At 42.9% G+C, this 25,515-nt stretch overlaps 1 protein-coding gene across 2 annotated transcripts in view; it reads left to right on the forward strand.

The window, feature by feature from the left end:
* The first annotated feature begins 1,347 nt into the window (after positions 1-1,347).
* The window catches only part of FBXW8 (F-box and WD repeat domain containing 8), a 53,563-nt gene continuing 29,395 nt past the window's right edge, over positions 1,348-25,515 (forward strand). For both annotated transcript variants that reach the window (XM_040606310.1, XM_040606320.1), the window contains exons 1-4: positions 1,348-1,666; positions 4,390-4,494; positions 12,073-12,237; positions 12,834-12,922. In XM_040606310.1, coding sequence (XP_040462244.1) covers positions 1,385-1,666; positions 4,390-4,494; positions 12,073-12,237; positions 12,834-12,922 — 641 coding nt within the window. In that variant the 5' untranslated portion in view covers positions 1,348-1,384. The remainder of the gene's footprint in view (positions 1,667-4,389; positions 4,495-12,072; positions 12,238-12,833; positions 12,923-25,515) is intronic.

Below are 25,515 nucleotides of genomic sequence, written 5' to 3' on the forward strand. Positions count from 1 at the left end.
ACTCCCTGCAGCTCCCTGTGGGGCAGGAATCACCCCAAAGTGGCCTTTTTCCCTTCTGCCAGGCAGGGAGGCTGCTGCCACCTCCTTGGCAAATCACCCTGGTATTGCATGGGGGTCTAGGGGGACCCTCCTGGGGCTTGTCATCTTCCCAACTCATCTAGCCTCCCTGGAGCAGCCCCACATCCTGCTACAGGGGCAGCTCCTGCTCTGCCATCCCTCCTCTGGCAGGGCTCACCACGGGCAGTGTGTGCACCCCAGGGAAATCCTCCTTTAAGTCCAAATGATTTTGTTGAGAAAACAAGTCTTTTGTAAGGTTCCTACATACAGGAGGTCCTCCTCAAATGAGGTGGTTTGGATTTTTCCTGGAATCCAAAATGCCTGTTTGCATTCATTAAATTGTTTTATAAACTGCATGGACAGCAACAAGCTGTGAAGGATCAAAACCAGCAATTGGCTGCTGGAAGATGCTGCATGGCAGCGTCTGGAGACAGATGCAAGGGTGCAGGTACACTGCCACAAGCTGCTACTGAGAGCAAGGGCCACGTGTTTTAGCATGTTCACCAGTGCCCAGCGAGGACCAGCTATGTCTCGCTTACCTGTTTCATTTCCTCCAGCGCTCCACAGAAGTTGTGTTGAGGACTTGAATACTTGCAGCCTTCCCACTCCTCTGGGCAGCTGGACTGGCTGAAGCAATAGTAGCTCCGCAGCCATGTTTCAGCGGTCGGGTTTAGCCATCGTTTGAAACACAGCCTTGGAGCAACATGGTGGGTTGATACTGGAAAGGTGTGGCGCAAACATCGTGTCCTCCCCAAAGCGCCATGATGGCGGCAGCTCTCAGGCCCACACTCTCTGGTGACGTCACTCTCAGGTGACCCCTGCCCACACGCTTTGGTTTAGACTTGGCCAACAAAATGGGTGGAAGAAATGGCCTGGATGGGGCCCATCATGCTCCTCTGTGCCTCCTCCACAGGCAGCTGCCTCCTTGGGAGCCGCTTTCCCCCGCGGGGCCACATGGCCGGCCGTGGCTTGGAGGCACCGAGGCTTCACAGCACAGCCCAGGCCCAGGCTGCCCACCCGGGCCCCTGCCATCGCCCCGGCCCTCGCTCAGCCACCAGCAGCTCTCCGAGGCCGCTGGGTTGCAAGGCTGAGCCGTGACCGGTGGGCCCCACGGCCTCTATCCCGCCCCTCGAGCGCTCGACGCCCGCAGGCCGCCCCGACACCGACGCCCGCCTCAGGGCCACAAAATGGCGGCCGGCGGCCCCGTCAGCCGGCCCCGGCCCGCCCCGGCGGCCGTAGGAACCTTCGCGCGGCGGAACGCGCGGGCGCGGGGGGCGGTTTCCGGGCCGGGCCGGCGGGAGGTTGGGCCGGGCCCGGCCCCGCCGCCATGGCCGAGGGCTCGGCGGAGCTGGAGCTGTTCCGCCGCCGCTGGCGGGAGGAGCTGGCGGGGGGCGCGAAGCGGCGGCGGCAGGAGGCGGCGGCGGCGGAACCCGAGAGGCACCGCAGCGCGGAGCCGGGCGAGCCGAGCTACCTGGCGCTGGCCCGAGGCCTGCTGGATGGCGGCGCCCCGGCCTGCCGCAGCCCGTCGCCCGCCCGCCCCGCCGAGGAGCCCGCGGAGGACGGAGGCGGCGACGGCGACGACCTGCTGGGGCAGCTCATCCGGGACCTGGTAGGGCTGCGCGGCGCCGGGGCCGCTCCCGGCCGGCACCCCCCGCCTGGGGCGGCCCCGGGGCTGGGCCCCGGTGCGGAGCGGGCCCTCGGCGGGGCGCGTCTGGCCTTCCCGGGGCTTTTTTCTTAGCTGCTGAGTTTTTTGGGGCGGTCTAATCGTCGCCCCCACCTCCCAATTTACTTTTCTTATGAGACGGTGCCTTTTCCCTTACAAAAGGTCCTGTCGCTGGCTGAGGCAGCAGCCCTAACTGCGGCTGTCCTGCCTTGCCACACAGCAGCTTAACACAACAGCGATTAAGTCTTTAATTGAAGGAGTTAATTCGGAAATAGCCTTAAATACAGTTCTGAACCAGATAAAAGTTATTTTGGTAAACCCTCTAAATGCAATAGAGGTTTTATTTACAGCATAAGAAAACTAGGGGGGAAACCTATTTTCTTGCTTCTCGCTACCCTAACTGTGACTAATTACTCTTTGCTTAAAAAAAAAATTAAAAGGAACAGATTAAATTTCTGTCTGCAAGGCACAAATTAATCCATTTACAGAATTAGTGCTCCATTAGCACATGGGAGCCCGGATCTGTCTCGGAGGGGATGGTAGTGTTTGAGTTTTGGATTCGTTCCAGTCGACTTTTAGACAGGCTGGTGCTGACTTAACGTTACCGCTCCGTCCGCAGCGGTGAGCGCTGTGCTAGAGACCAGCTGCCCGAATCTTCGGGATGTAGGAAGGGAAGACCTTGATCTGCCTCTTAACGTTATGATAGCATTAAAATGGAATTGGTCTGAGCTGTTGCACTTGCAGGTTGAATATACTCTTGTGTGTTAGTTTTAAAAAAAAAAAAAAAATCTGCATAGCTGTGTTTTCTTTTTTTTTCTCCCTCATTTTCCTGAGAGAGCTGTCAGTCTGGAGCATTGTGCTTGTGCTGGGCTGTAGGCAGTCTGTCCTTCTGATGGTACCTTTGGGTCCATGCAGCCAGACTAGGTTCTGCTGGTTGGATGTGAGTCAACTCCAATTTGGAAGCAGTATATTCATAGTGGTGCTGTGCCTGAGCTCATAAGCCTAGAGCTAATAAGCCTTGCCGAATGGCTCATCTTATTTGTTTGGGCAACGCGTTGCTTGAAAATGGTTATATGGCTCCTGGATCAGAGCTGGTTCACATCTGGCCAGCTTGGGGTCTGTCTGCGTGTGGCTGTGGAGATGTGCTCTCAGAGTTCCTTTTATATTTTTCTTTGGTGCCCCTTTTGGAAACAGATGCAATCTAAATCGTATGAAAGCAAACAGTCTTGCAAATCCATAGCAGGGAGTGGAGCCAGAGATCCTCATGCAAAGAGAAAGGAAAAGGAGCTGTTGGTGCAGGAAAATTGTGGACAGGGAGAGAGGGGAGCGGGAATGTTGCGTGCAGGTCCTAGTTTAAGTAACTTTAGATTGAGTGTGAGGTCCTGCTGTTTATAAAAAAACATTGCATTTTATCAAAAAAGACCTAATGGGAACATTGCCCATATTTGTGCTGACTAAACACTTAGCTAGCGTAGAACACCTTTTGCATTAAAAATTTCCACGCAACCGTATTATGCAATGGTTTTCCTGTGTAAGTGGACTTCAAACCCAGCGTTGCCTATTTTTACTACTTTGTCGGTACTGCAAAAGGTCCAGGTTTAAATGAGCAAGGAGTAATTTTAGAGAGACCTACAAAGAAACAAAGGTCTTGGGGCTAGAGAAGTGCTAAGAGGCAGGGGATGATCCTGATTTGGGAGCTGCCTGACTTTCTGGTGGCAAGCGGTGGGGATAGGTTTTAACTGGGCACCTGATTTTGTGTGTGGAGATTGATGGAGGGTGATCAGGCGTTCAGGAGCAATGTGGGATGGTACCAGAAACCAGGAGAAAACACTAAAGAGTGAAACTTCAAAACGGGTGACATAGAAATGGTCAGAATGGGCTGATTTTGCGCTCTCTCTGTTATATAGTATAGAAATTTGGAACGTGCAGACAGAAATGAGGGAGAGGACAAATCTCAATGCAGTAACTTAATGCAGGAAGAAGATTTAATAATTATGTAGTTAAAGCAAACAAATAGAATCTAGGAAACATGTATGTGCTGCATTTAGCTGTTAGATTAAAATGATGGATTCTTTGGTTTTAATTTTTTTACTGAGATAACTTGATCAGCTAAAGCAGCAACTCTTTCAGCACATTACATATTAAAAAGGCATTTGTATCTTACTAGTGAAAGACAGAAAACAACTGTAATGTCATCTCCATTCAGTTTTATATCAAAATGTTTGTTCGTTTTCCATCATCTGTGTTTGAATCTTGTAAGTGAAATTAATAATGGGCGTATGTCGTCTAAGTGCTTGTTTGGTCTATTTGATGCTGAAACCTTAGATAACCTTTTTTACTAGAACTCCTGTCTTGCCTTTCTCTGCTGTCTGACTGTAGATAAGCCTTACAGTTCTCCTCAATTTGCTTTTTAGCTCCACTTAGCCTTCTAATATTCTTTACCTGATATGACTTGGAGAGAGCAAAGAGTAGCTTGGGTACCTTCATGCCAGCATGGTCTGCCTGATGTTACGGGAAGGAGAGACAGAATTACTTCTGCCTTTCCTATGGAACTGCGATGGCACTGAAGATACAATGTCCTTTCTTTGTGGTACAGTAACTTTTGCTACTAACTAGCTATGCGTCAAAGAAGCCTAACAAATTATTTTCTCTTTTTTTCTTCCTTTCAGAATGAAATAAATGAGGTTCCTTTCTTTGATATCCAGCTGCCTTACGAACTGGCACTGAAGATATTTCAGTACCTAGGCAAGACTGAATTGGGAAGGTGTGCTCAGGTAAGCACTGCTGACAGTTTGCTTCTCTGATACCACACAAAATTGGCAGAAATATTCAATAAATAGTCGGGCACCTTGATGCAGGGAAAATGTGTGGCAGCCCTAGTAACTCAGCTGATTGTGCTTTTACTTTTGGAAATAACTTCCAGAGCTGAATATTGAAAAAATAGTAGTGAGCTGGATTTATAGCTTGCTGTTGAGTAGAGTTAAATAAAACTTCTGTGGCTTGGACAAAAGCAAAGCCTTAAAATTTAAAATAAATACTGCAAAGATCTTTTGAGTCAAGTGAATATATTTAGAAACAAGCGAGTGTCTTGCTACAATATTTAGAACTCAGAGTTCTGTGATGCTAAGGACTTGGAAACAAAGCTGCTCCTCCCACTTGTCAGTGTCAGACTTGAACCATAGAAGTTGGAGTAGTAACTTCTTGTCTGTAGTAATTTCATGTAAGGCTAAATTCTTAAATGACACTGATTTCCTTCCTCCCTCCGCACTGCCTTGCAGGGGGTTTATATTTTTCTTCGGTGATACTTCAAGATAATGCTTTTGCCAGGCTGTACTCAGAGATGGTCCATAATTTATGTGTAGTTGTAAACTGCCTGTTTCTTCAAGTAGCTTTACTAACTTAAACACTCACACCCCCTTGGCTATACTTAGGATTGTTCAGCGCACACTATTGAGCCTATCTCCTTTCTTCACACATGAAATGATGAGCCTTCTCTCTGAATGAGTCTTCAAAGCAAACTTAATTGGCGAGTGCTGATTACCATGTGAAATGTTTGTAAAAGAAAGAAATGTTAACATGTAAAAATTGAAAAGTGACAGGAAGGGTATAGCTTCGTGGTGGATGGCAAACCAGTCACAAGTATTATCCAGATGGCCCTGAATGCATTGAAATGAAATTAGGCTTTTAATGTTCACTATGAGCAAGTCATAGTGTTAAAGAGTTACAGGTGGCTATTGCTTAAATCTTTTACTTGCTAATGCCTTTTAGGAATAAGGACTATTAGAAGAAAAATAATTCCTCTTGCAGGGCTTCTGTTGCAGAAGAAAAAATTCTCTAGGTGTATTTTTTGGTGCTATCCAGCAGACTCTGAAGCTTTCAGATATGCTCAAGTTTCTGTCATTTGAGGTAGAGATACGCGATCAGTAAAGGCCACATTCCATGAAATGGAACAGGGTTGCGTTTTTTTAAGTGGAGTACTTTAAGGTTATTCTTTCTGTTTCTCTTCCTCCCCTTCCCTAGCATGATCAGTTTACCTCATGACATAGTAAAAAGATTGGCTGATGGAGGGCTGCTCCTTTTCTCTGTGCTTGGACTGCACTTGATTACTCTCTCTCTCTCTCTCTCATTTTGGTTTTTAACTTGAACCTGTTCTTGTGAGATGTGTTTTAACACTGAGAAAATTTTCCACATTTCTCATTTGCCTTTTCAGACAGAGTTGGTCGGTCCTATGTGCAGCTGACAAGTAGCTGAGCAAATGCCCAGTGTTTTACAAGGCTTTCTGAATTAGATTAATATCCAATGCTTTTAGTGCAGAGCTGGCTTCTTTTTAAGTGTTCAAATAAAAAGCAAAGCAATAAAAATAAATACCATTTTCATTTTTCTCCTGGTGATTTTGTTTTTGAAGGAGGGGGGGAGCCCTCTTCTGTTAAATGGAAAGCCCTGCTGCTTTACGGTGTTGTTGTAGAAAGGTGGTGGTTTTTTTTATTAAGGCGTCTTGGGATTTCAGTGAAATTGGGCCAGTTAGTGGAATTGGCATCATGAACTATGTGAGTGCCTTTGGAGAAAACCTGTTTTCTTAGTTCTTTATGCCAAATTGGTAACCAACTAACAGTAAAGTAGCCTGACTGCAGAGCCTCTTTGAGATTTAATCACACCACAGACTGCTCTGGAAAACTTTAATTTCACCCTGATATTTCCCCCTCCCCCTCTTCCCCACTGCTTTTCTTTGATTTTTGGAATTAGTACTATAAAACACAAACTATCTGTTTGGCACTTGAAATACAAAAGCCATGTGCAGCATGTAAATTAACGGTGTCATTAGTTCCTGAGCTGTGGTGGGTTCGCAGTAGCTGTGTGATAGTCAGTAGCATCCAGCAGACCAGTCCCTGCTGATAACCCATGTTACTCTATCAACAGAACAGTCCAGGGTAATGGTAAAATTTTCCCTCTGCTTTATGCCAGCCCTGTGAGCATCTTGTGGTTCTGTTCTGACCATTGGAACAAAAAAAAAAAAAAAAAAAAAAAGCTATGTTATGAGCGACTCTCTTGTGACTTCTGTGATGAGCAGCTTTGAGAACAGTCAGTCCTTCTTCCTGGTTGTGATATAGGGGGAAAAGAAAAACAATCACTCAGGACACCACGAGTATGACAAATTGAAATGCATCAGAAGTTCTTGTGTTATTTGGGGTTGATACTGCCGGTACTGGCAATTAACTTCACTCGTGGCCTGAGGACCTGGCCCTTAAACTGTACCTTTGTGATAAGGTGATGTGTCTCATCTATGAACTTCTCCATATACTTAGAGTAGTTCCTGCTTTCTAGTAAATACCAGAGACTGCATAAATTGCATTTTGTGGCGTGAAATACTTCTTGACAGTATGTACTGAATTTTGGCAGTGCTAAGGCAGTTTTATTTATGAACAGATCAGTGGGAAATTGCCTTGAACTGTTAGCATTTTCATCTGAGAAAAGGTTTAGAAATGTTTACCAACACAACAATTGTGTATGTATCTAGGACAAGGGAGACTGTTTCTAGGAATTTAAGAATGAATTGTCTTGCATAAGTCAACAATTTCAGATGCTTGCCTCTAGAGCTTCTGGAACTGTCACACTGTTAGGTTTTTAGTGTTTATACATTTAAAAAAAGAAAATCTCATGTCGTTTTTGAGCATACTTTTGCATCAAGGTTGTATATGAGTAAGAGCAATCATCCATTCTTCTCATAGTTTAGAGAGCAGATGAATAAGGATGTCCTGAGCTCAGGATGAGACTTAAATAATGGATGGACCACTCAGTGAATAAGAAACTGACTGGATGGTCACAGTAAAAGAGTTGCAGTCAATGGCTCAATGACCCAAGCGGACACCAGTGATGAGTGGCGTTCCTCCGGCGTCGTCATTGGGACCAGCGCTTTTTAACATCTTTGTCAGCAACATGGATGCTAGGACTGAGTGCACCCTCAGTTTGCCAGTGACACCAAGCTGTGTGGTGCAGTTGACACGCTGGAGGGAAGGGATGCCATCCAGAAGGGTCTTGACAGGCTTGAGAGGTGGGGCCATGTGAACCTCATGAAGTTCAACAAACCCAAGTGCAAGGTCCCGCACCTGAGTCGGGGCAATGCCAAGCACAAATACAGGCTGGGAGGGGAATGGATTGAGAGCAGCCCTGAGCAGAAGAAGGGCTTAGGGCTGTTGGTTGACGAGAAGGTCACCGTGACTCAGCACTGTGTGCTTGCAGCCCAGAAGGCCAGCTGTATCTTCAGCCACATCACCAACAGGTTGGGGGAGGGGATTCTCCCCCTCTGCTCCGCTTTGATGAGACCCCCTTGCAGCACTGCTTCTAGTTCTGGAAGAGGAGGGACACAAAGATGATTGAGGGCTGGAGCACCTCTCCTGTGAGGGCAGGCTGAGAGCTGGGGTTGTTCAGCCTGGAGAAGAGAAGGCTCCAAGGAGACCTTAGAGCATCTTCCAGTACCTAAAGGGGCCGACAGGAAAGCTGGAGAGGGGCTTTTTGCATGGGATGTAGAGATGGGACAAGGAGAAATGGATTTAAACTGAAAGAGGGCAAATTTAGATAGATATAAGGAAGAAATTCTTCCCTGTGAGGGCGGTGAGGCGCTGGCCCAGGTTGCCCAGGGCGGCTGTGGGTGCCCCATCCCTGGGGGTGCTCAGGGCCAGGCTGGACGGGGCTTGGAGCAACCTGGTCTGGTGGAAGGTGTCCCTGCCCAGGGCAGGGGGGTGGGACTAGGTGATCTTTAAGAAGGTCCCATCCAACCTGAACTGTTCTATGGTTCTCTGATTATTGCAGAGAATTGAAAAGCCTCCATCTCATTGGCTTTGGATTAAATACTGTTTGGCACTGCATGTTGTACTGAACTGAAAAGTCCATATATTTCTAACTGAGGCCCTTGGCTTCAGAGAATGAACCATGACCATGTCTAGGGAAGAAAATAAACCTAATGAAACAAAGACAATTATCAGATGGAGAGGGATGAATAAACCTTCATTGGGATTTCAGCCATCTGATTTAGATAGGATTAGAAGAAATTTAGGATTTGATTCAAGAGGTGGGGGACTTTAGGGTTGGTGGGGTTTTTTTTTTTGGGGGGGGGGAATTCCCTAAAGGTACAACCAATGTCAGCAAAACTCTTTGAAGTCCTTCAGAACATTGTTACTTGCTGAGCTGTTAGATACAAAACTGTTCCTGTGTGGAGCTCGGGGGAAACCCAGGTTTCTTTGCTGAGAACAGTTGAGAACTGTAGTAAAAAGATAATAGGAAAACTCAAGACAAATTTAAATTGGGAACTCTAAATCTATAAAGAAGTCTGTAAGATGATGTTGTTGATCATTGTTGGAGTTTCTATGTAGTGTAGATTTGGAAATAATTACATTCGTAGTTTAATAAGAGCTTTGCATGTCTCAGCTACTCTCCAACAAGCAGAATGTATGGGTGCGTATAAATAAAGTCGTAATCCTCTGGCTTTTGGGGCCTCACCTGAAACTCTTAAGTCAAGCAGATCTAATAAAGCTGACTTCAAGCCAATGGCTGGTTTTAATGCGGCAGCTCACAGTGGTGCTGTAAAGTAAAATGCTTGAGACTCTTTTATTAGCGATTTCTTGCAGCTGAGGCTTGCTCAGTGGGGCTTTTACAAGGGATTGTCATGCTAGTTTTGGTGCATTAAGAAAAGGCTGCATTAGGGACCCTTTGGAAATTCATGCTTGTAAAGCAGCAGGATTCGATGTAATTTGATTTAAAAAAATCATAATAGGATAGGATCTTTATTCCCCTTGCATGTTTGTTCCTGAAAGTTGAAAAGGCAGTCTAAATTTTATGTAGTCCCCCCCCACCCCCTTTTTTTTTTTACTGTCTTTATAAAATGCTTTTAAGACCTTGAAACTAGAAAGGTCTGTACAACTTTGTTTTGGCAAACTCCAAAGGTGTGTGGTTTTCTGTGAGGATTTTTTTTTTCCAAGCAAGGCAGAAGTTGGCATGGTTTGACTTTGTTTACTTTTTTTTGTACGTTAGCCTGTCCCCTCGGTGTCAGCAGAGATGTGTTGCTGTGCCGGGATGGGGGCAGAGGTGCCGTTATTGTCGGCTGGGCTTGGCCGGGGTGCTCAACTTCTGCAGAACAGCGGGGTTTTTGTGTGTCAGCAAAAAGCTGGGTTTTGTTTTGTTTTTTGTTTTTTTTTTTGTTTGAGTAATAATATATGGGTTTATATTACTTTAAAACCAAATCGAGAGCAAATTCCCCACTAAACTGTAACGGTTTGAAGCTTGAATTGGTTTTTGTTTTTTTTTATGCTTTTGAACTTCCTGAGTGTATCCCTGTAGGGACAGGAGCATTAAGCGCTGCTTTTTTTATTACAGGGTGATGTTTAACACTAGAGAAGACTCGGTGCTGTTCCTGTCATTTGTGAGGCATTGTGATTGCCCTATCCAGGTTGTTTTCTTTGTCAGATGATGGAAGGGGATTATGCATGTCTGCTAGTTTGAATTGGGGTCTCTTGGTGACTTGACTAGAATATTAGTTCTGCTGGACTTGGATATTCCTGTCTGAGAGCTCCTCTTGTATGGAGGTATCAAATCTTAAAAACATGTGCAGCTTACTCTGTCCACCACCCTTTTTTCATCTTAAACTTTTTTTCTTTTCCCTGGGGGGAAAAAGGTCATGAGGTATGTCTTACGACCCAGTTCTTGATTCCTAGTGGGATGTTGGTTTTTGAGGGCAGTAATTGATACATGTGTTCTTTCCAGCAAGGCAACACAACATAAACAAGATGAAAATCTTACGAAGCTTCTAGCCAAGGGGACATCTATGCTGTTCACTGCAGAGCATGCTGTCCCACTGTTTGGCATCTACATAATATGCAAGGAGGTTTGGGAACATGTGTGTGGGATCTTTCTGCACTTACTGTGACCCAAGGAGATCTGTAAGATGCAGTGTCGAGTTGGTGGGTGCTTTTTGGACCTTAGCTACTATCTCCGTGTGGTGTTGTGGGTGTTTTGGTTGGGCTGACTAGTTGCTCTTGGCGGGATGCTGCATTTAATACAGCGGGCTAAGGCATGCTTTTCCAAGTCATCACATGTAAAATTTTACAGATCGGATTACAAACTCTTGAGATTACTTGATTTATTTAAGGCAGTGGCTGTTGTTTTCTAACCTCCCTGTAAGCTCACTGCACGCTTTGTTGCTTCAATGGCTTGTGTTCTCCTTGGACTTTTTGCAAATCTGCACTAGCTGAAAGGATGTCATACTTTCAGTATTCTTCATGATACATAGTTTTGTGAAGCATCGCTTTGTCTTTGAAAGCTGTGGTTTTACGAAGTCTGAAGCAAGGTGTGTATGGAAATGATAAAATACAAAGGAGATTAATCTTGTAAAATGGAGAACAAGTAATAGTTCATCCTTCATCTCCCTGTGCTGTGTCCTATCTGTGTGTAAACGTGGAATGAATGGCAAGTAAACACAGAGAGATGGCCCTGTGGGTTTGTATCAATGGGAGACCTAGATTCTTGGTGTAATCTTGGGACTGAAATGGACATCAGATGCTTAATTCTAAGTTGCTAAAAATGATGTCAGGCTGAGAAGGTTTTTTTAATCTTTTGGAAACTGTACAATTGATTGCTGCTTTCACTCGTGGCAGTTTTCATTGGTTACATCTGTTTTTTTAAATTAAGAATTACAGAGAACAAATGCTACTTAAGTTGGCTCTTACCTCTTGAATCTTTAATTCTAAGCCCACAATTGATTGTGATGAAGCTGTTCTCTCTGAAATGGACAGCAACTTGAGGCTACTTGAAAAACTTAATAATTCATTCCGATTTATGCATACTGTAATACAATAGGTTATAAATCACTAATGTCATACACCTAATCAGACATTGTCAGTAGGACTTTAGAGATACGATGGTGTGATCTGAGAGGTTTTCTTAGCTACAAATATGAAAATCATATTGTTGTGCTAAACTTACAATGCTTTCTTAATTGTTTCCTTGCTGCTTTTCCCTTCAAAATTTTTTAATGCACTGATGTTTCAGGTTGACAGCATGGCCACTAAATGCTGGTGTTCACGTTTTATGGAGTCGAAACTCAGTTATTTTCAAAAGAATCCACGAAACCAAGTATTTTGTTAAAGGTTTGGGGGTTTTATACTCTCAGTAGTATAAAGGGTGAACAAATGTATTTGTTAAGATCAGAATTTAGTCTCAGTACAGGCCTATACTGATTTATATGTGTATATTTCAGATGTTATTGAAAACATTTTATATGAAATCTATTTTTTACTTTTACGATATATATATATATATCTCGTATTCTCTCTCATATATATATATATAAATTTTATTTCTAGGTCAGCAGGACATGGAAAGTACTTGCAGAAGACGAAGTGTTGTGGTACCGGTTGTGCCAACAGGAAGGATACCTATTAGATACGAGCATCTCTGATCATTCCTGTTGGAAGCTCGCCCTCAAGAACTGCCGTGCCAGAGAGCGCACTTTGAAAACCAACTGGAAGGTAAAAGAGAATTTCTTTAATGGGATCCAGATGCTGTAGAAAAATGCGAACCTGGTTCAAGCAAGTGGTAGTGAAAAGCTGGTCTTTTATACTGTAGCTTCTTTTTGCCGTTTAAAAGGGAAAAGCTGCGGAAGGATTTATGAGACATAGCCCTAGCTGTAATACCTTCCCCCCGCCCCCCAGTCACTGACTTTTGGTGGTGAGTCTTTCTGTTTGCTGTGCTACTCCATTGACTGGTGCAAGAAAGATGTTTATACTTCAACCGTCCCGTGATAATGAGAATCAGCCTTTAAGATGAAGGCTCCTTCCCCTGCTCATTCCATATCCTAGCTAAGAGAGAGCTATAATTTTGTTGTTGTTGTTGTGATAGTTGTTTCTCCACCTAAAGATTATGAATGATAATAAAGAGCAATAGCTTCTTTCTCCTTCATTCCCATCTGTAAAAATTCCAGACGGCAAGCATAAAATGGTTGTGTCTTCTCTCTCAGCTGCACTACAACTTGTCAGTAGCAAAAGCAAAGCTTGGGAGTTTTCCATGAAGCACCAAATTAACATAGTATTGCAGTACCAACACTATGTCTCATCTTCCTGTGCAGAACCGCATCGGTGCTGTGAGCCAGCTGCGATATGAGCTGGGAAAAATTCTTTGTGATGTACATACTTGCGATGGAGTTGTTATTGCTGGGTGAGTATGAGGCTGCGTAATGCTCACTGTTTGAAATCTCACGTATGGCTTTGTAACAAATTCAAAAGAAGCACCTGTTTGAGGCAACAAGAACAACTATTTTTCTGACTGCAGTTCTTTTGTGGGTGAGGTAGACTGTCCTTAAAGTGACTGATAATGATGGTTATCTACAAGTCGTTTCAGCAGTGCAGATTTTTATGGTACTATTCCAAAAACGCTCTCATGTATGTTTAGTCCCTGTAAAGACTATAGTGCTTCCTGATGAACTGTACCTATTGTTTTTCTGCAGAGGCACCCAGAATGTATTAAATACAGTACATATCTGCTGAAAAATGTTTTTATTTTCCATAAAAATCTCTTAATCACAAAGATATTTTTGTGTGCTGTGGCAAGGTAACTTTAGAGGACTGTTACTTTTCTCCATTGTTATTTAAAAGTTCAGGGGAAAAAAAACCCACCCAAAAAGTAGAGAAACTCAAACTTCTCTTTTTCTAATACAAAGCTTGGTCAGGACCTTGTTTTAGTTAGTTTTTCATTTGGTTTACACTCTTAAATACAATTTTAAGAACTGCACAAACTCTTAGAAGAGGTTACTGTGACTGACTTAACGGGTGTAAGGTGTGTTCTGCTTGAATTTTACAGGTTAAGTAATTAGTAGCCCTCCAGAAGAAGTCACACGATTGAAAATGATATCATCCTGGGGGCAGGCAGAGGACATTGTCCTTAGCGTACCAGAGTTCCATATTTTATGGTGGCACTTCACGTTAATGGTATACTTATGCATTGTGGGATTAGAGAAAACTACTTTAAAAATACTTGAAAATTCACACACTAGTTATAAGAAACGTGCCTTGAAATACGTTGCATGTAGGTAATTCCCATATACATTGAAATGCTTTTGGATGCTCTCGGGCAGCTGAGAGTGGAAATCTAAACTAGCAGAAGGCAGGAGTGAAAGGAGAATTTTAATCTTTGATTGGTTTGTTTTTGTTTGGTTGGGTTTTTTTAAGCTAAACCCTTCCGCTTGTTTTACTTCTGCATTTGGACTTCTCCCTTTCTGTTTTGTCTTCCGTCCTATTCATTGACTTGCTTCTCTTCCTCTCCTTTTCAATGGGATGTTTTTGCTGCTGTAATTCGTTGTGTTACATGAAATGAAAATGCTTCTGCTGAAGCTTGTGTAGTCTGTGACCTCTAGAGGGGCAGTGCTACACAGTGGATGACCCAAACAGTGGCCATGGCTTGAAGAACTTGTGTGTGTAGAGTACCACAGGTCTGACATTGACTCATGCCTGATGTTAAGACTTCTTGAGTCACTGGTAAGACACCACAGCTCCCAGCCCGCTCTGGGCTGCAGCTCTGCAGATAGCAACCTGACTGCTTTTGTGCCCTTCAGCTGGGACAGTGTTTCCTGGCCTTGGCTGGGAGCTGCACTACTGTATCTGTTCCACTGTCTCTAATGAAACCTCCTGTACTTTTTTGGGAGCCAGAAACCCCAGTTGTCTCCGTGCTGCTGCCAAAATCTCCAGCTCTTCTTTTTCTTCATTTTCTCCATTCTGTGTTTATATCCAAACATGCAATAGATAGGAGATAGGCAGAGTAAATTACATTTCTGAAGAGTTAATAAACAATATTAATAAATAGTCCATATTTTAGCTTGGTGTATTATGGAAGTTGTGTGAAAATGCAGAAACCTGGTCTTTTCATATTGGTTCCCCAGTTCCTTCAGTATCTCTTGATTCTTTTGGTGAGTTTGCATCAGCTGGCATGCTGAAGGGAGTTGGTGCCATTAAATAATTTAGGTTCCTGAAAACAGGTGAGCAGGTAAGAGACCACAGAGGGAAAAGCTACACATGCGTATCTGTTAGGAAAAACAATATTATGGGTATTACTTGTCAGTTATTTCCCTTCTCTGAGAAGATGAATTTTAGTAATGAAGTCGTCTTATGAAGCTATGAACATATATTTGATAAAACAACATGGGGAAATCAGAGTTCAGCTGTTTGTCTTTATCTGGTTTGTAAATGAAATGTTTAGAAGATTAGAACACCAAAGTTATATTTCTTTCTTTGCTGTTTACTGCTTGCCCTTCGCTCTGCTTTGGTAGCTCAAGATCTCTGAAAACATCTCTTAAATTGCTGCACGTAGAACACTGTTCTTGCCCAAAAGAAGATGAGTTTGGTTTTCTGCCAGTGATGATTGAAGTCTGCAAGACCGTGGCACACTTGCACCTTCCAGTAATATCTCATGATAAATATCAAAAAAGACAGACTTAAAGATAAAACTAAAACTTCTAAGGACATGAGCAAATTGTGCAGGGAAATACTTGGTTCGTTATGTGCATTTGCTAAGTATTTATGATAAGTAGATTGGGGAATTTGTTGGGGTTTTGTTGGCTTGCGTTTTTTTAATCTATACACAATACTCCCCTTTCGTAGCTTATAGTATTGTACTTAATGGCATTGTGCTTTCAAATTTGTCATAAAAGTGTAATGAATCTGGTGATCAATAGCTAGCTGCTGCGTTCTTTCGGTACTGAAGAAGTAATTTAATAGCTGAGGTTAACAAAAGTCAATTTTCTTCTCAGTATAAATATCAATTATCTGTTACATTTAATGATTGTATCTCCAGTTTCACAAACACTTACATGCTTGGCTTTACATGTGAATAATCATAGATTACAGCAAGACTTGCCATGTGTGTAAAGCAAAACTGATATGTGACTTTGCAAGACTTGAAGTGGGTGATGATCTTAACGCTCATTTTGTGGGTGGCATTTCTTGGGGTTTTCTAAGCAGTGGCTTGTGGCATCTTTGACCTTTCTTCTATAGTCAGGTTGCTACACTGCAGGAAAATAGGGCCATTCGGTTTTTAGCAGTTTTTTTGATGATAGAATCATTTAGGTTGGAAAAGACCCTTCATCAGCTTGGTTGCCCTTTGGACACGCTCCAGCACCTCAATGTCTGTCTTGTAGTGAAGGGCCAAAAACTGAAGACAGTATTTGAGGTGCAGCCTCATCAGTGCCCAGCACAGGGGATGGAGATTCTCCTTAGCCCTCCTTTTGTTGCTAATGTATTTATAGAAGCGTGATTTTTTTTTTTTTAATTGTCTTTTGCGGCAGTAGCCAGATTAAGTTCTGGTTGGGCTTTGGCTCTTCTAATTTTCTCCCTTGATGTCTGACTTTGGGGAGCAGCTGCAGCACTCTGGCTCAGCTCAGTCGGGCCAGCCAGGCATTACGCTCTGTCTTTATAGCTGGAAACTGTGACAGTGTATAGCAGCTGCTCCCTGGTTTCAGGACATTCAACTTGGGATCTTGGAAGATCAGAGAATGGTTATAAAAATTAAAGAAAGATTTGGAGAGAGGGGTTCTCCAGCAGGAATGCTGGGGCTGTTTGTCTTTGCAATCTTGGAGTAAGCCTGGGAACAACCTTACTTGATTTGGACTTGTGCTGTGATAGACCTGATCTTGCGTTTTGCACTATGCTGCTTCAAGTATAGTGCTGGAAAGTAGATTAATTTTCTTTAGAGTTGCTGTAAAGCTTTTTTTTTTAAATCTTTCTGAAAGGGAATTTGTACAGGTTGTGAGCAGAGTGACTTAAAACAGCAGTTACAAGCGTGATACACAGAAGCATAGTTTGCCTGAAGTGGTTCGGGGGAGGATCTCTTTGTTAACTTTGTGTAAGGAAGCAAAGACAAGCTCTACAAGGTTAGCTCTCCCTGAGAGAAATGTACCTATTTCATGCACTCTCCTGTTTTCTCCGTGCTGCTGCCAAAGCTCAAGCCAGAAGATGGCAGAATATCAAGGATTGATTTAAGTGCAACCTGAGCTGCAAGTTGAAGGTGGCTGCTAGCAGCTCCTCTTTCTCAGAGCGCTTTGCATTTACGGGCTGACATCAGATAATTCAATCTGGCCTGCATGCAGAGCATCTTGTGTTTATCATTAAAATTTCATCCCAGCAGTTACGATGCTTGTTTTCTGGGTCAGACCTTGAATCCCTTTTCATTTGAGACAGCGGTGTTTGTGGTTACCTCACTCCCAATCAATGTTGTATTTGCCAGCCTTTCTACAGTTACATGTCTCAAAAGATCTTCTTAAAGGGTTGTTGTCCTCCCCCCTTCCATATTCAATTCAAATGTAGTTTTGTCTTTAAGTCAGTGTTTACTTAAAGCAATTATATAGCTGCTTGCTTGGCTTTTATAGATTACTACTGGTCATTAGGTTGACTGTACCTAATGCTGTCGTATGTTTGGTTTCAGTACAGAATGCCTGGCTTTCTTCATCTTCTGTTCATAAAATCTTATTTTATTTTATTTTTTTTAAGCAAGCACATGTTCAAACTAAAATTGCTACTTTTTTTTTTTTTTTTCCTTGGTGGTGTTGACAGCCACACTGATGGGAATTTGTAGTGAGAGGTTAGGTCCTCCTGGAGATACCGATCTCGGAGCACGCATCTGGTCCTTGTTTGAACTGTGTTGTCATTACACAGTGGATCCTGTGGTGTAACATGTCTGTAGCGTGTTGTGAGACTGTTCTGTTGTCTGACTGGCTCTATGTGAATACTTATGTGTGGCTGTCCTTGAACCGTGGGAAGGCTTGCCTTGTGTTGGTGGTGGTGATCTCTTCTCACGACTTGCCCCATAAAACCACAGAGTCTGCCGTGACATTTTATTGTGCATTGCGTTAACACGTAGGCTTGCAGAAAGGGCGCTGTGGCTTTACTGCTGCTGTTTGTAGCTCTGAAAGCTTCTCAAATGAAAAGAAACAGAAGAGATCCAGAGTCAGACCACCCTTCCAAAGACCCAGAAATATAAAGGTATCTGCTTTTCCTTTCTTCGGTTTTGCTTGACTGAAGGAGGTGGTAGACTGTGAGCGAAGAGCTTGTGTAAACAGAGATGTAAGGGCATGCCTCTGCTGTGCCACAGGGACGGAGCCAGCAGGTGCTCCATGGAGTCCCTGCCCCTCTTATAGACCAGGCTGGAAATCAGCCCCTGCTTCTTTTCTTTACGTTTTAACTTCAGACGCTCTCTTCCTTCCTCCAGTAAGTACTGGCGTCTTTCCTGGAGATTTTATTTTCTTGAGTTAGGGCTGGTGAGATTCATCTGCTCCGAGTGCCTTGATAAATCAACAGCTTAACGCTTCCTCCCCTGTCAGGGTGGAGCACACCTGGCACGCATGGTGTTTCTACAAGTGATGCTTGATAAAGGCAATGAGAAGCAAAAGAACTTCTTTCTAAATATCCGCTGTGGTTAGGGGAATTGTCTGTTTTGGAGCTAGTGATATGTTTTGATTCTATCGTACTGAGAAACTAAATGCACTGAAATAATTTTCATACAGTTGCCTTCTTTCTGAAGGAGTCTTGCAGGAGTTACAATTTTAACACTCCAGCACTTTCAAGCAATTTGGGCCTTTCAGTTTAAGTCATTACGAGCAACATACGTACAGACATACAGGTAGCTGCTACTATATGGTAGGTTTCTTTGTTCTCTATCATCACCTCCCACTCTGCTTTCCTCTTGCTCAAAGGTGACCTGCAAATGACTTTTTCAAAAAAATGGGCTTACCGCTCTTTAGCTTCATAATGATGTGTGAGACTAGCCCGAAAGGCTTGAAAACACTTTTCTGCACTTTTTAAAACTTCATGTCAACTCTCATCTAATTTGTTTTTTTTGCTATAGGGCTTGTGGGCTATTCTCAAGGTATTTATTAGCTCTTGCATCTCAATTCAGTGTGCAGACCTGAGGAAACCAAAATATTAATTAGTAACGAAAATGAATAAAAGTTAACAAACTGAAGTCTTAAACAGCCTGAATAAACCCCTGCCTTATTTAACTGCTTAAATGTCACTTGTATAATGGCACAACTTTGATAGGTTTCTCCCTCCCCTCCCAGTGACTGAGAGCCTGGACGTAAAACAAAGCAGTAAGGCAGAAGGTAGAAATACTTGCCTTTTTCCTTCAATCTTCTCCAAACCTTTTGTGTTCTCTTCACTCATTCGCATCATTGTTAAGAAGCAGTAAGTGTCAGACCTTCTTTTTTTCAAGCAAGTCACCTTTAGTAGGATTGAAAACAGGATGACATCATGAGTTCAGAGGGGTCGGATGACAAACTACGGGAGTTAGGTAAGGTTGTGTTAAGTGACAAACACGTTGGCTTCTCTGTCATCTTTTGAAAAAGAGCCTCTCAGGTGAAACCAATAGTGGAAGCTTGATACCGACTCTCTGTGAAAGATGCTTTTCCAGCCTGCCTGACCATTAAGCTATTGGTTTACCTATAGGTTTTGCTGGATGCAGAGATGTGCAGTGTGCGTAGCGATGGCCAGTATCCTGAAGTCACAGTCATTATTTTAGAGCTTGTAAAGCCTGGTTTTCTACTGAGGCCAGACAAACCCATCCTTCCTTCTAGTAAACTTTCTGAACGTTTTAAGTTTTACTGTTTTTTCACAACCTACCAGCCTCTGGGCTGTTGCCATCAGTGCTTTAGAGTTCAGGTGATACTTTTCCTCTCTGCTGTTGGCAGTGTGTTCCTTCCAACATGTAAATATATCAATTTACATCCCCTTCCAATGGTGTTTTCTCAACGGTATCTGAAACGGGAGCCATTGCTTAATTTGTTGCATTATATGTTTGTCCTTTGTGAAATAATAGGGCTGATGGAGCAAATCTTTCCCAAATTGCATCATAATTCCTCTTGAAAAGGATAATTTTTTTTTCTGCTGTCATGGCAGTAGCCTGAGGCACTACCCCACAGTTAATAAGTTTCCTTGGTCAGAGCAGCTGGTGTAATTAATGGGCCTGAGCTGATGCAAGCCACTGGAACCTTGATCGAAATGATAGGAGATTCTTGGCCTTAAAAAAGAAATTACTAGAGACAGTTTGGCTTTTTTTAACTTCTGCTTTTGTAAGTGTTCATTAAAATGTTTTCCATGCCCTATACCCCTTTGGCTTGTTTCTGTTCCCTTGGTATGACATTTGCATGCACTTAAAATTAATAAGAAGGTGAAGCTTGCAGAAGTACTTAGGATGGTGAAATATTAGTTTTGCTACAGGTAACAACAATAAGCTGCAGAAGAATTGCATGCTATTTCCAGCAGCTTAACCCGCTTTCTAGAGCTATGGTTTCCTCAACAAGGCCTTAAGAATGATGGGACAGGCTCTCTGCACTCAGTTTCGGTGAGCGGGCCCCAGATGGATGTGGGTTGATGAATTGGAAAGTCGAGTTCCCAGCAGAAGAGATTTGGAACTGATCACAGGGATGCTCAGAATGTCTGTCCTACTTGTTAAATCTTACAGTGTTTCCAGGACTGTTTTGGTACGTGTTAGTCATTTTTCATATAGCTGCAGTCATATATCGAGTAACCCAAAATAATGTTTGGATGAAATCAGGGACATTCCTTTTCTACTTCACGTTCTTCTACCAGTGTTTGGGTGGTTTCAAATGCTGGTTTGGGTTCACTCCCATCTGGTTTCTTTCTTGTATTTTATGGTGTAGCTTTCTGCCACACTCTGTAATAGCAGAAAAATTTATCTTTCCTGTTCCATTTGTATTTAATTTTTTTGTCATTGTCTTCTATTTGTATTCCTTTCTGCCGTACAAAGTAGGTCCTTATTCCGTTGCTGCTAGTCGACTGTTTTTCCTGAATCCTTCCCTTGAGGAATCCCTTAGCCAGGCTACCTGTCAGTTATATATGTAGTGGCAAAATCAGTGGCTCTAAATAACTGTAAATGAGAACACAGGCAGGCTGGGGAACTTTTACCTCTTTCATCCGAGGCATCTCACACTGTGTTGAGTGTATTTAAGCAGTCCATCGTTATCCCTCACTTCAGAGAAGTGTTGTGGGTCTTAATGTTTAGCATAAAAGAAGGTAACAGAGTCCATTTGATTTCAGTGTTGCGTGTTGCAATTGAGGTATCTTCCAACTTCCAGTGTTTTTGATGAAGAGGTGTTTTGAAACAGACCGTTGTGTATTACCACTGTCTTCCTTGAGCCTTATAGAGAAGATGAAGCTTGGGAGCAATTTGAACCAACTTCCAAAGGCGTTCGGATTTGGGTTTGCATGTTTAATTGGACCTTATTCATAAGCCAGCTGAGGGGGTCACTGAGTAGATACCTTAATTAACCACATGAAGGACTGGTTAGTTGCCTTTGGTGGAATAAGGATGAAAGGTACGAGGTGCTTGTTGCAGCAAGACAATGCAAAATACTCATTATTTTACTTGCTTATCAACAGGCATCCGTTTCAACAGAGCTATAGCTGGAGACTGTTACTTGAGCAAAATTCCTGTTGACTTCAATAAAATGCATTGACATTGTAAGGACTTCATAATAAGATCTTTTGAGTATTAACAGATGGTCACTGACTGCCTGAAACAAAGTTGTTGGGTTTTTTTGTTTTGTTTTGTTGATCACCACAGGTATCTGGAAACTGAACAGACTTTGCCTTCTGGAAATCAAACCTGACTGTGAAACAAAGGTTTTTCTTCCTCTTTCGTTTTTGTTTTCTTGCTACAAATCCTTTAGAGAAAAGAGGGAAAATGTAAACTGATTTCTGAAGTGTCTTACGACACTTTGGTGTTCAGACCAACTTGGTGTAGTAAGGTTTGCCCTGGAGTGGTGTGCTTGAGGTAGCTGACAGAACGGACTGACACCAGCATCCTATTTCAACAGCAACCCAGCGACAGCCTAGTTGGCCTGCTTGTTCGAAGTAAAATTCTGCAGTGCCAGCAGTGAGCAAACTACGAAGGAAAGCAGTTTGTCTTTGCTGCTGCCATGGACTGAATGAGTACTCTCGACTGTTTTGAAAATATTCCTGTTAACAGTTTTTCTTTTGTGTATTTGTCAGTTTATATATTAGTTGCAGTTGTACTTTGCACAAACACTAATTAGACAGCCATCAACACTCAGGGCCAAAGGCTTACTAACAATGCAACTGTGATAGCAGTGTCTTAATTGGTTGAGTATAATTGTCATTAGGCAACGATAAAGACATCTGGGGCTCTGGAGAGAGATCAGCCTCCCCCTCCTCCTCTTCCCCAAATTTGTTCTGCCTATTGCTATCCAACACGGTTGAGCTTTTTCAGATGAGATTCTGTGTTTTGACCAGTTTCCTGATGTTTTTCTCCTTATGAAATCGTCTGCCTCTTCAGCACCACTTCATTAGAGCGGTGCCCAGCCTCCATCTCTGCTTCCTTCCACATGTGTTCCGCACTTCACCACCTGCTTCCCAGCTACAGTGGGACATCAGCAGCTTTTAACCCCCAGCTCCTCCTCCTTCAGTCTTCTTCTTTCACTCATGTGAGAGGGCACTGGGAAATTGTTCATCTCATTATGACAGTACTGCCAATAAAAAGTAGTTTAAACGCTCTTGATTAGTGAGTAGGTATTTTTATTATAGCGTGTTTGTAGATGCCATATGAATTTAATTTTTTTCAGCTTCTCTACACCATATGCATTCCACGTATTGTTGCTCTGTCGCAGCAAGTTTTTTTTTTAATGCTTATCTGTAAAGCTGAAGCTGAATTTGCAGACTTATTTTTGCAGATGTACACATATCTGTCCAGAATTATAGAACTGGCTTGTCAAGGAGAAGTATAGTTTGAAAAATACAGCTCTTGTCTTTCTCCTGCTGCTATTTGTGAGTATACACTGAAATGTGCAGCAGAACAAGAGCAAAGTAGAACCTAAGTCCATCAGAAAAGTGGAGTTACTTGGGTCGAGAGTCTCTGTTGAGGACTAGGAGGAGGATGACTGTGGCTGGTGAACAAGGAGGGAAGCTTGCAGACCCAGAGCTGGAAGCCAGGCACTGTGTGGATAAAACACCTCGGAAGGTATTGATTGGGGCAAGGGAGTATCTGGAGAGGGGAAAACTAGGGGTTGTAAGCAACAGTCTTTTTCTTGTTGCTCCCTGTTGTGCTCAGGAAAGCAAGACTTTGAACAGCCTTACTAAATGAAGTAAATCAGGTATGGTCTCTAATGAGTTTTTTGGGTTTGGGTTTTTATTTTCTTTGAACTTGAAAACTCAGAATTTGTAGGGCTTGTGGTGGTTTCTTGTGGGTTTTTTGTTGTTTGGTTGTTTTTTTTTTTTTTCTGGGGGTGTGTGTTGGGTTTTTTTTTGCGCAAGTAGGTTATATCAGATGTTGGAGTATTTACCTGCCACTGCAGTAATTGTCTCATTACACTCACTGAGGGGAGGAAAAGCAGCAGTTTAATGCTGTTGGTATTATAGCAAATAGAACATATTCATTGTTGTATTAAATAGAAGTGGGGGGGGTTGTTTGTTTGGGTTGGTTTTTTTTCTTTCACTCCAGCAGAAAGCTTTCTGGGCCTTTCATAGCCACCTTGGTACAAAAATCAGTAACTGAATTGAGACTGGAGGACTGTGCCTGTTCTGGGGCAGAAGATTTAAATCTGGGGTTCTTTCACTCAGTAGCTGGTAATCCAAACTAAGTTGTCATGGTGAAGTGTAAAAGTTGTGTGGTAGGAAATGAATAGAAATACTGATATTATCTAGAAATAGTTCGTGTAAAGTGCAGCGTGTTCTTCTCTTCAGCCATCTATATAGATATGGCAGATTTGCCAATTATCTGCAATAAAGCAGCCTTTTTATTTTTTTACAGCAAGGCAATGCTTTAATAGCTTAAAAGCCTTTTGTTGTGGTTACAAATTGAAAGTGTGTTGCTCTTTACAACAGCATTAAAAGCAGGGAGTTGAACCATTAAATTTTTTAGTTCTGAATTGGATTCATCTGTGTTTGAAAGTCTTCCAGTTCAGTTCTGGTACAGGCCCAGTGTGTGCTGGAAATGGGCATGTGGTGGCGATAGCCAACGGAGCATGTTGTCAGCTGAGGAGATGGTTTATATCTCCCATTTCCCCATGCTGGTTCCCTGCCCAAACCTAGACCTCCACTTATGTTTCCAGCATGGTCTTGTAACATTTCTCCAAATCCTTTATGGTGTTGCTGAGTGAGAAACGGGAGTAGGAGGGGGATGGGAGGGATGGGGCAAAGATGCCTTACTGCCTTCCTCCTCCTGCTGAACCTAAAACACTTGTATCTTGCAGTGCCCTGGTGGGATTTCTGGATCAGCCACACATGAAGGTAGGGTTTGGTGGGCGCTTGCAGGGTTCTCCTGGCACATCTAGTGATCCCTGTTCTCTGTCACGACAGAACTGGGATAAGCACTGTGGCCAGGATGCTCTTACGGATTGTTTGGTACTATCTGAGCCCACTGGAGCCTGCCTGAGGTACACATAACAAGCTGTTGTGTTCAACAGGTCCTTGCTAGGGGTGGGAGAGCACCACAGCTTCGTGGTATAGAAGCAAAAGCTCTTCAGCACGTGCATATCCATCATGGGAGAGAAAGGGAGTGAGGATGAGGAGGCTGCAGGGTGGTCTGGTGCAGAGCCTGCCAAGCAGAGACAGTTCCTGCATTTAACAGGTCCCAGTACATGCACATCAGAATTTGAGTCAAATTTATGTCAAACTGACAGTCACAAAGGTTTGGTGGTCTGTTCCAGTTTGAGCTTAGCTGTAGAGGTCGTTCATGTTCTTCAAGAACAAAGAATGGTTCAAACTTTCTTTTGATTTGGTTGAATTCTGAGATAAAATTAATTTAAGCACTTACTGTGGTATTGTGATGTTGGGTCTTCTTTAATTCCAAGATTGTGGTCCATGTTATTTTTTAAGGATGGTAGCGTGTCTTGAGCCCTGGATCAGTTGTGTTGCATGCTGTATAGAAAATCCAGAAGCAGTGTGCTCAGGGAATTAGCCAGCCTTGTGTCTCTTCTCTATTTCTGTTGTTCTGTTTTCTCCATCTATTAGTCTGTCTTTTTACATTCCTAGACTGGACTGTGTGAGAGCAAGTATGTATATACACTAGGAGGAGATACTGTTCTTCCTTCCTTGCTTATATGGGGATGAAAATGAGTATCTTGTCACTTAGTTCTGTCAGTTCTACCAGTATTTTATGTTTCCCTCGAAACTCACTATTCAGGGTCACTTAGTGGCAACAGAATTTTTTCTTCCCCTTTGTAACCCACTACTCTTTACAGTTAGAAGCTTGAAAACATGACCCAAACTAACATAAAGGGAAACAAAAAGCAGCTCAAAATTAAAATGTTATCTGTGTGTCTTGTTGAAGAGGACTGCAGCAGATCTGTGTGATCACCTGTCCTATTGTGTTTTATCTCTGAGTTTGAAAATGTATCTGAAATGAGCGTTTTTCAGTTTTGTAAACCAAAGATACTTGTGAGCTAATCTGGACTGCTTGTTCAACCCAACATGAAACATTTTGCTTTGGGGAAACCTCTTTGTTCATCTGCTCTTTTTAAATAGTGCTGCTGTAAACTGGAAATGAAAGCAACATTTGTAAGGGGATTTGGGCCTCGTTTGCAGAAGTAGGAAAAGGGAGAAGTGCTATCCCACCCTATTCTCTCATTTTCTCCTGTCTTACCCTGTAAAGCACTGAAGAGGAAGCCAGGTGACAAGGACACAGTTATCCTCTTCCCGATTCAGTGCAGAGAATTAATGTGCATCTCTTTCTGCTTGACAGATTTCACCGCCCCCTCAGGCACTTTAATTAGTTGTATAAAGTGGAACATT

The sequence above is a fragment of the Falco naumanni genome, chromosome 1, assembly GCF_017639655.2.
Source record: "Falco naumanni isolate bFalNau1 chromosome 1, bFalNau1.pat, whole genome shotgun sequence".
Classification (NCBI taxonomy): domain Eukaryota; kingdom Metazoa; phylum Chordata; class Aves; order Falconiformes; family Falconidae; genus Falco; species Falco naumanni.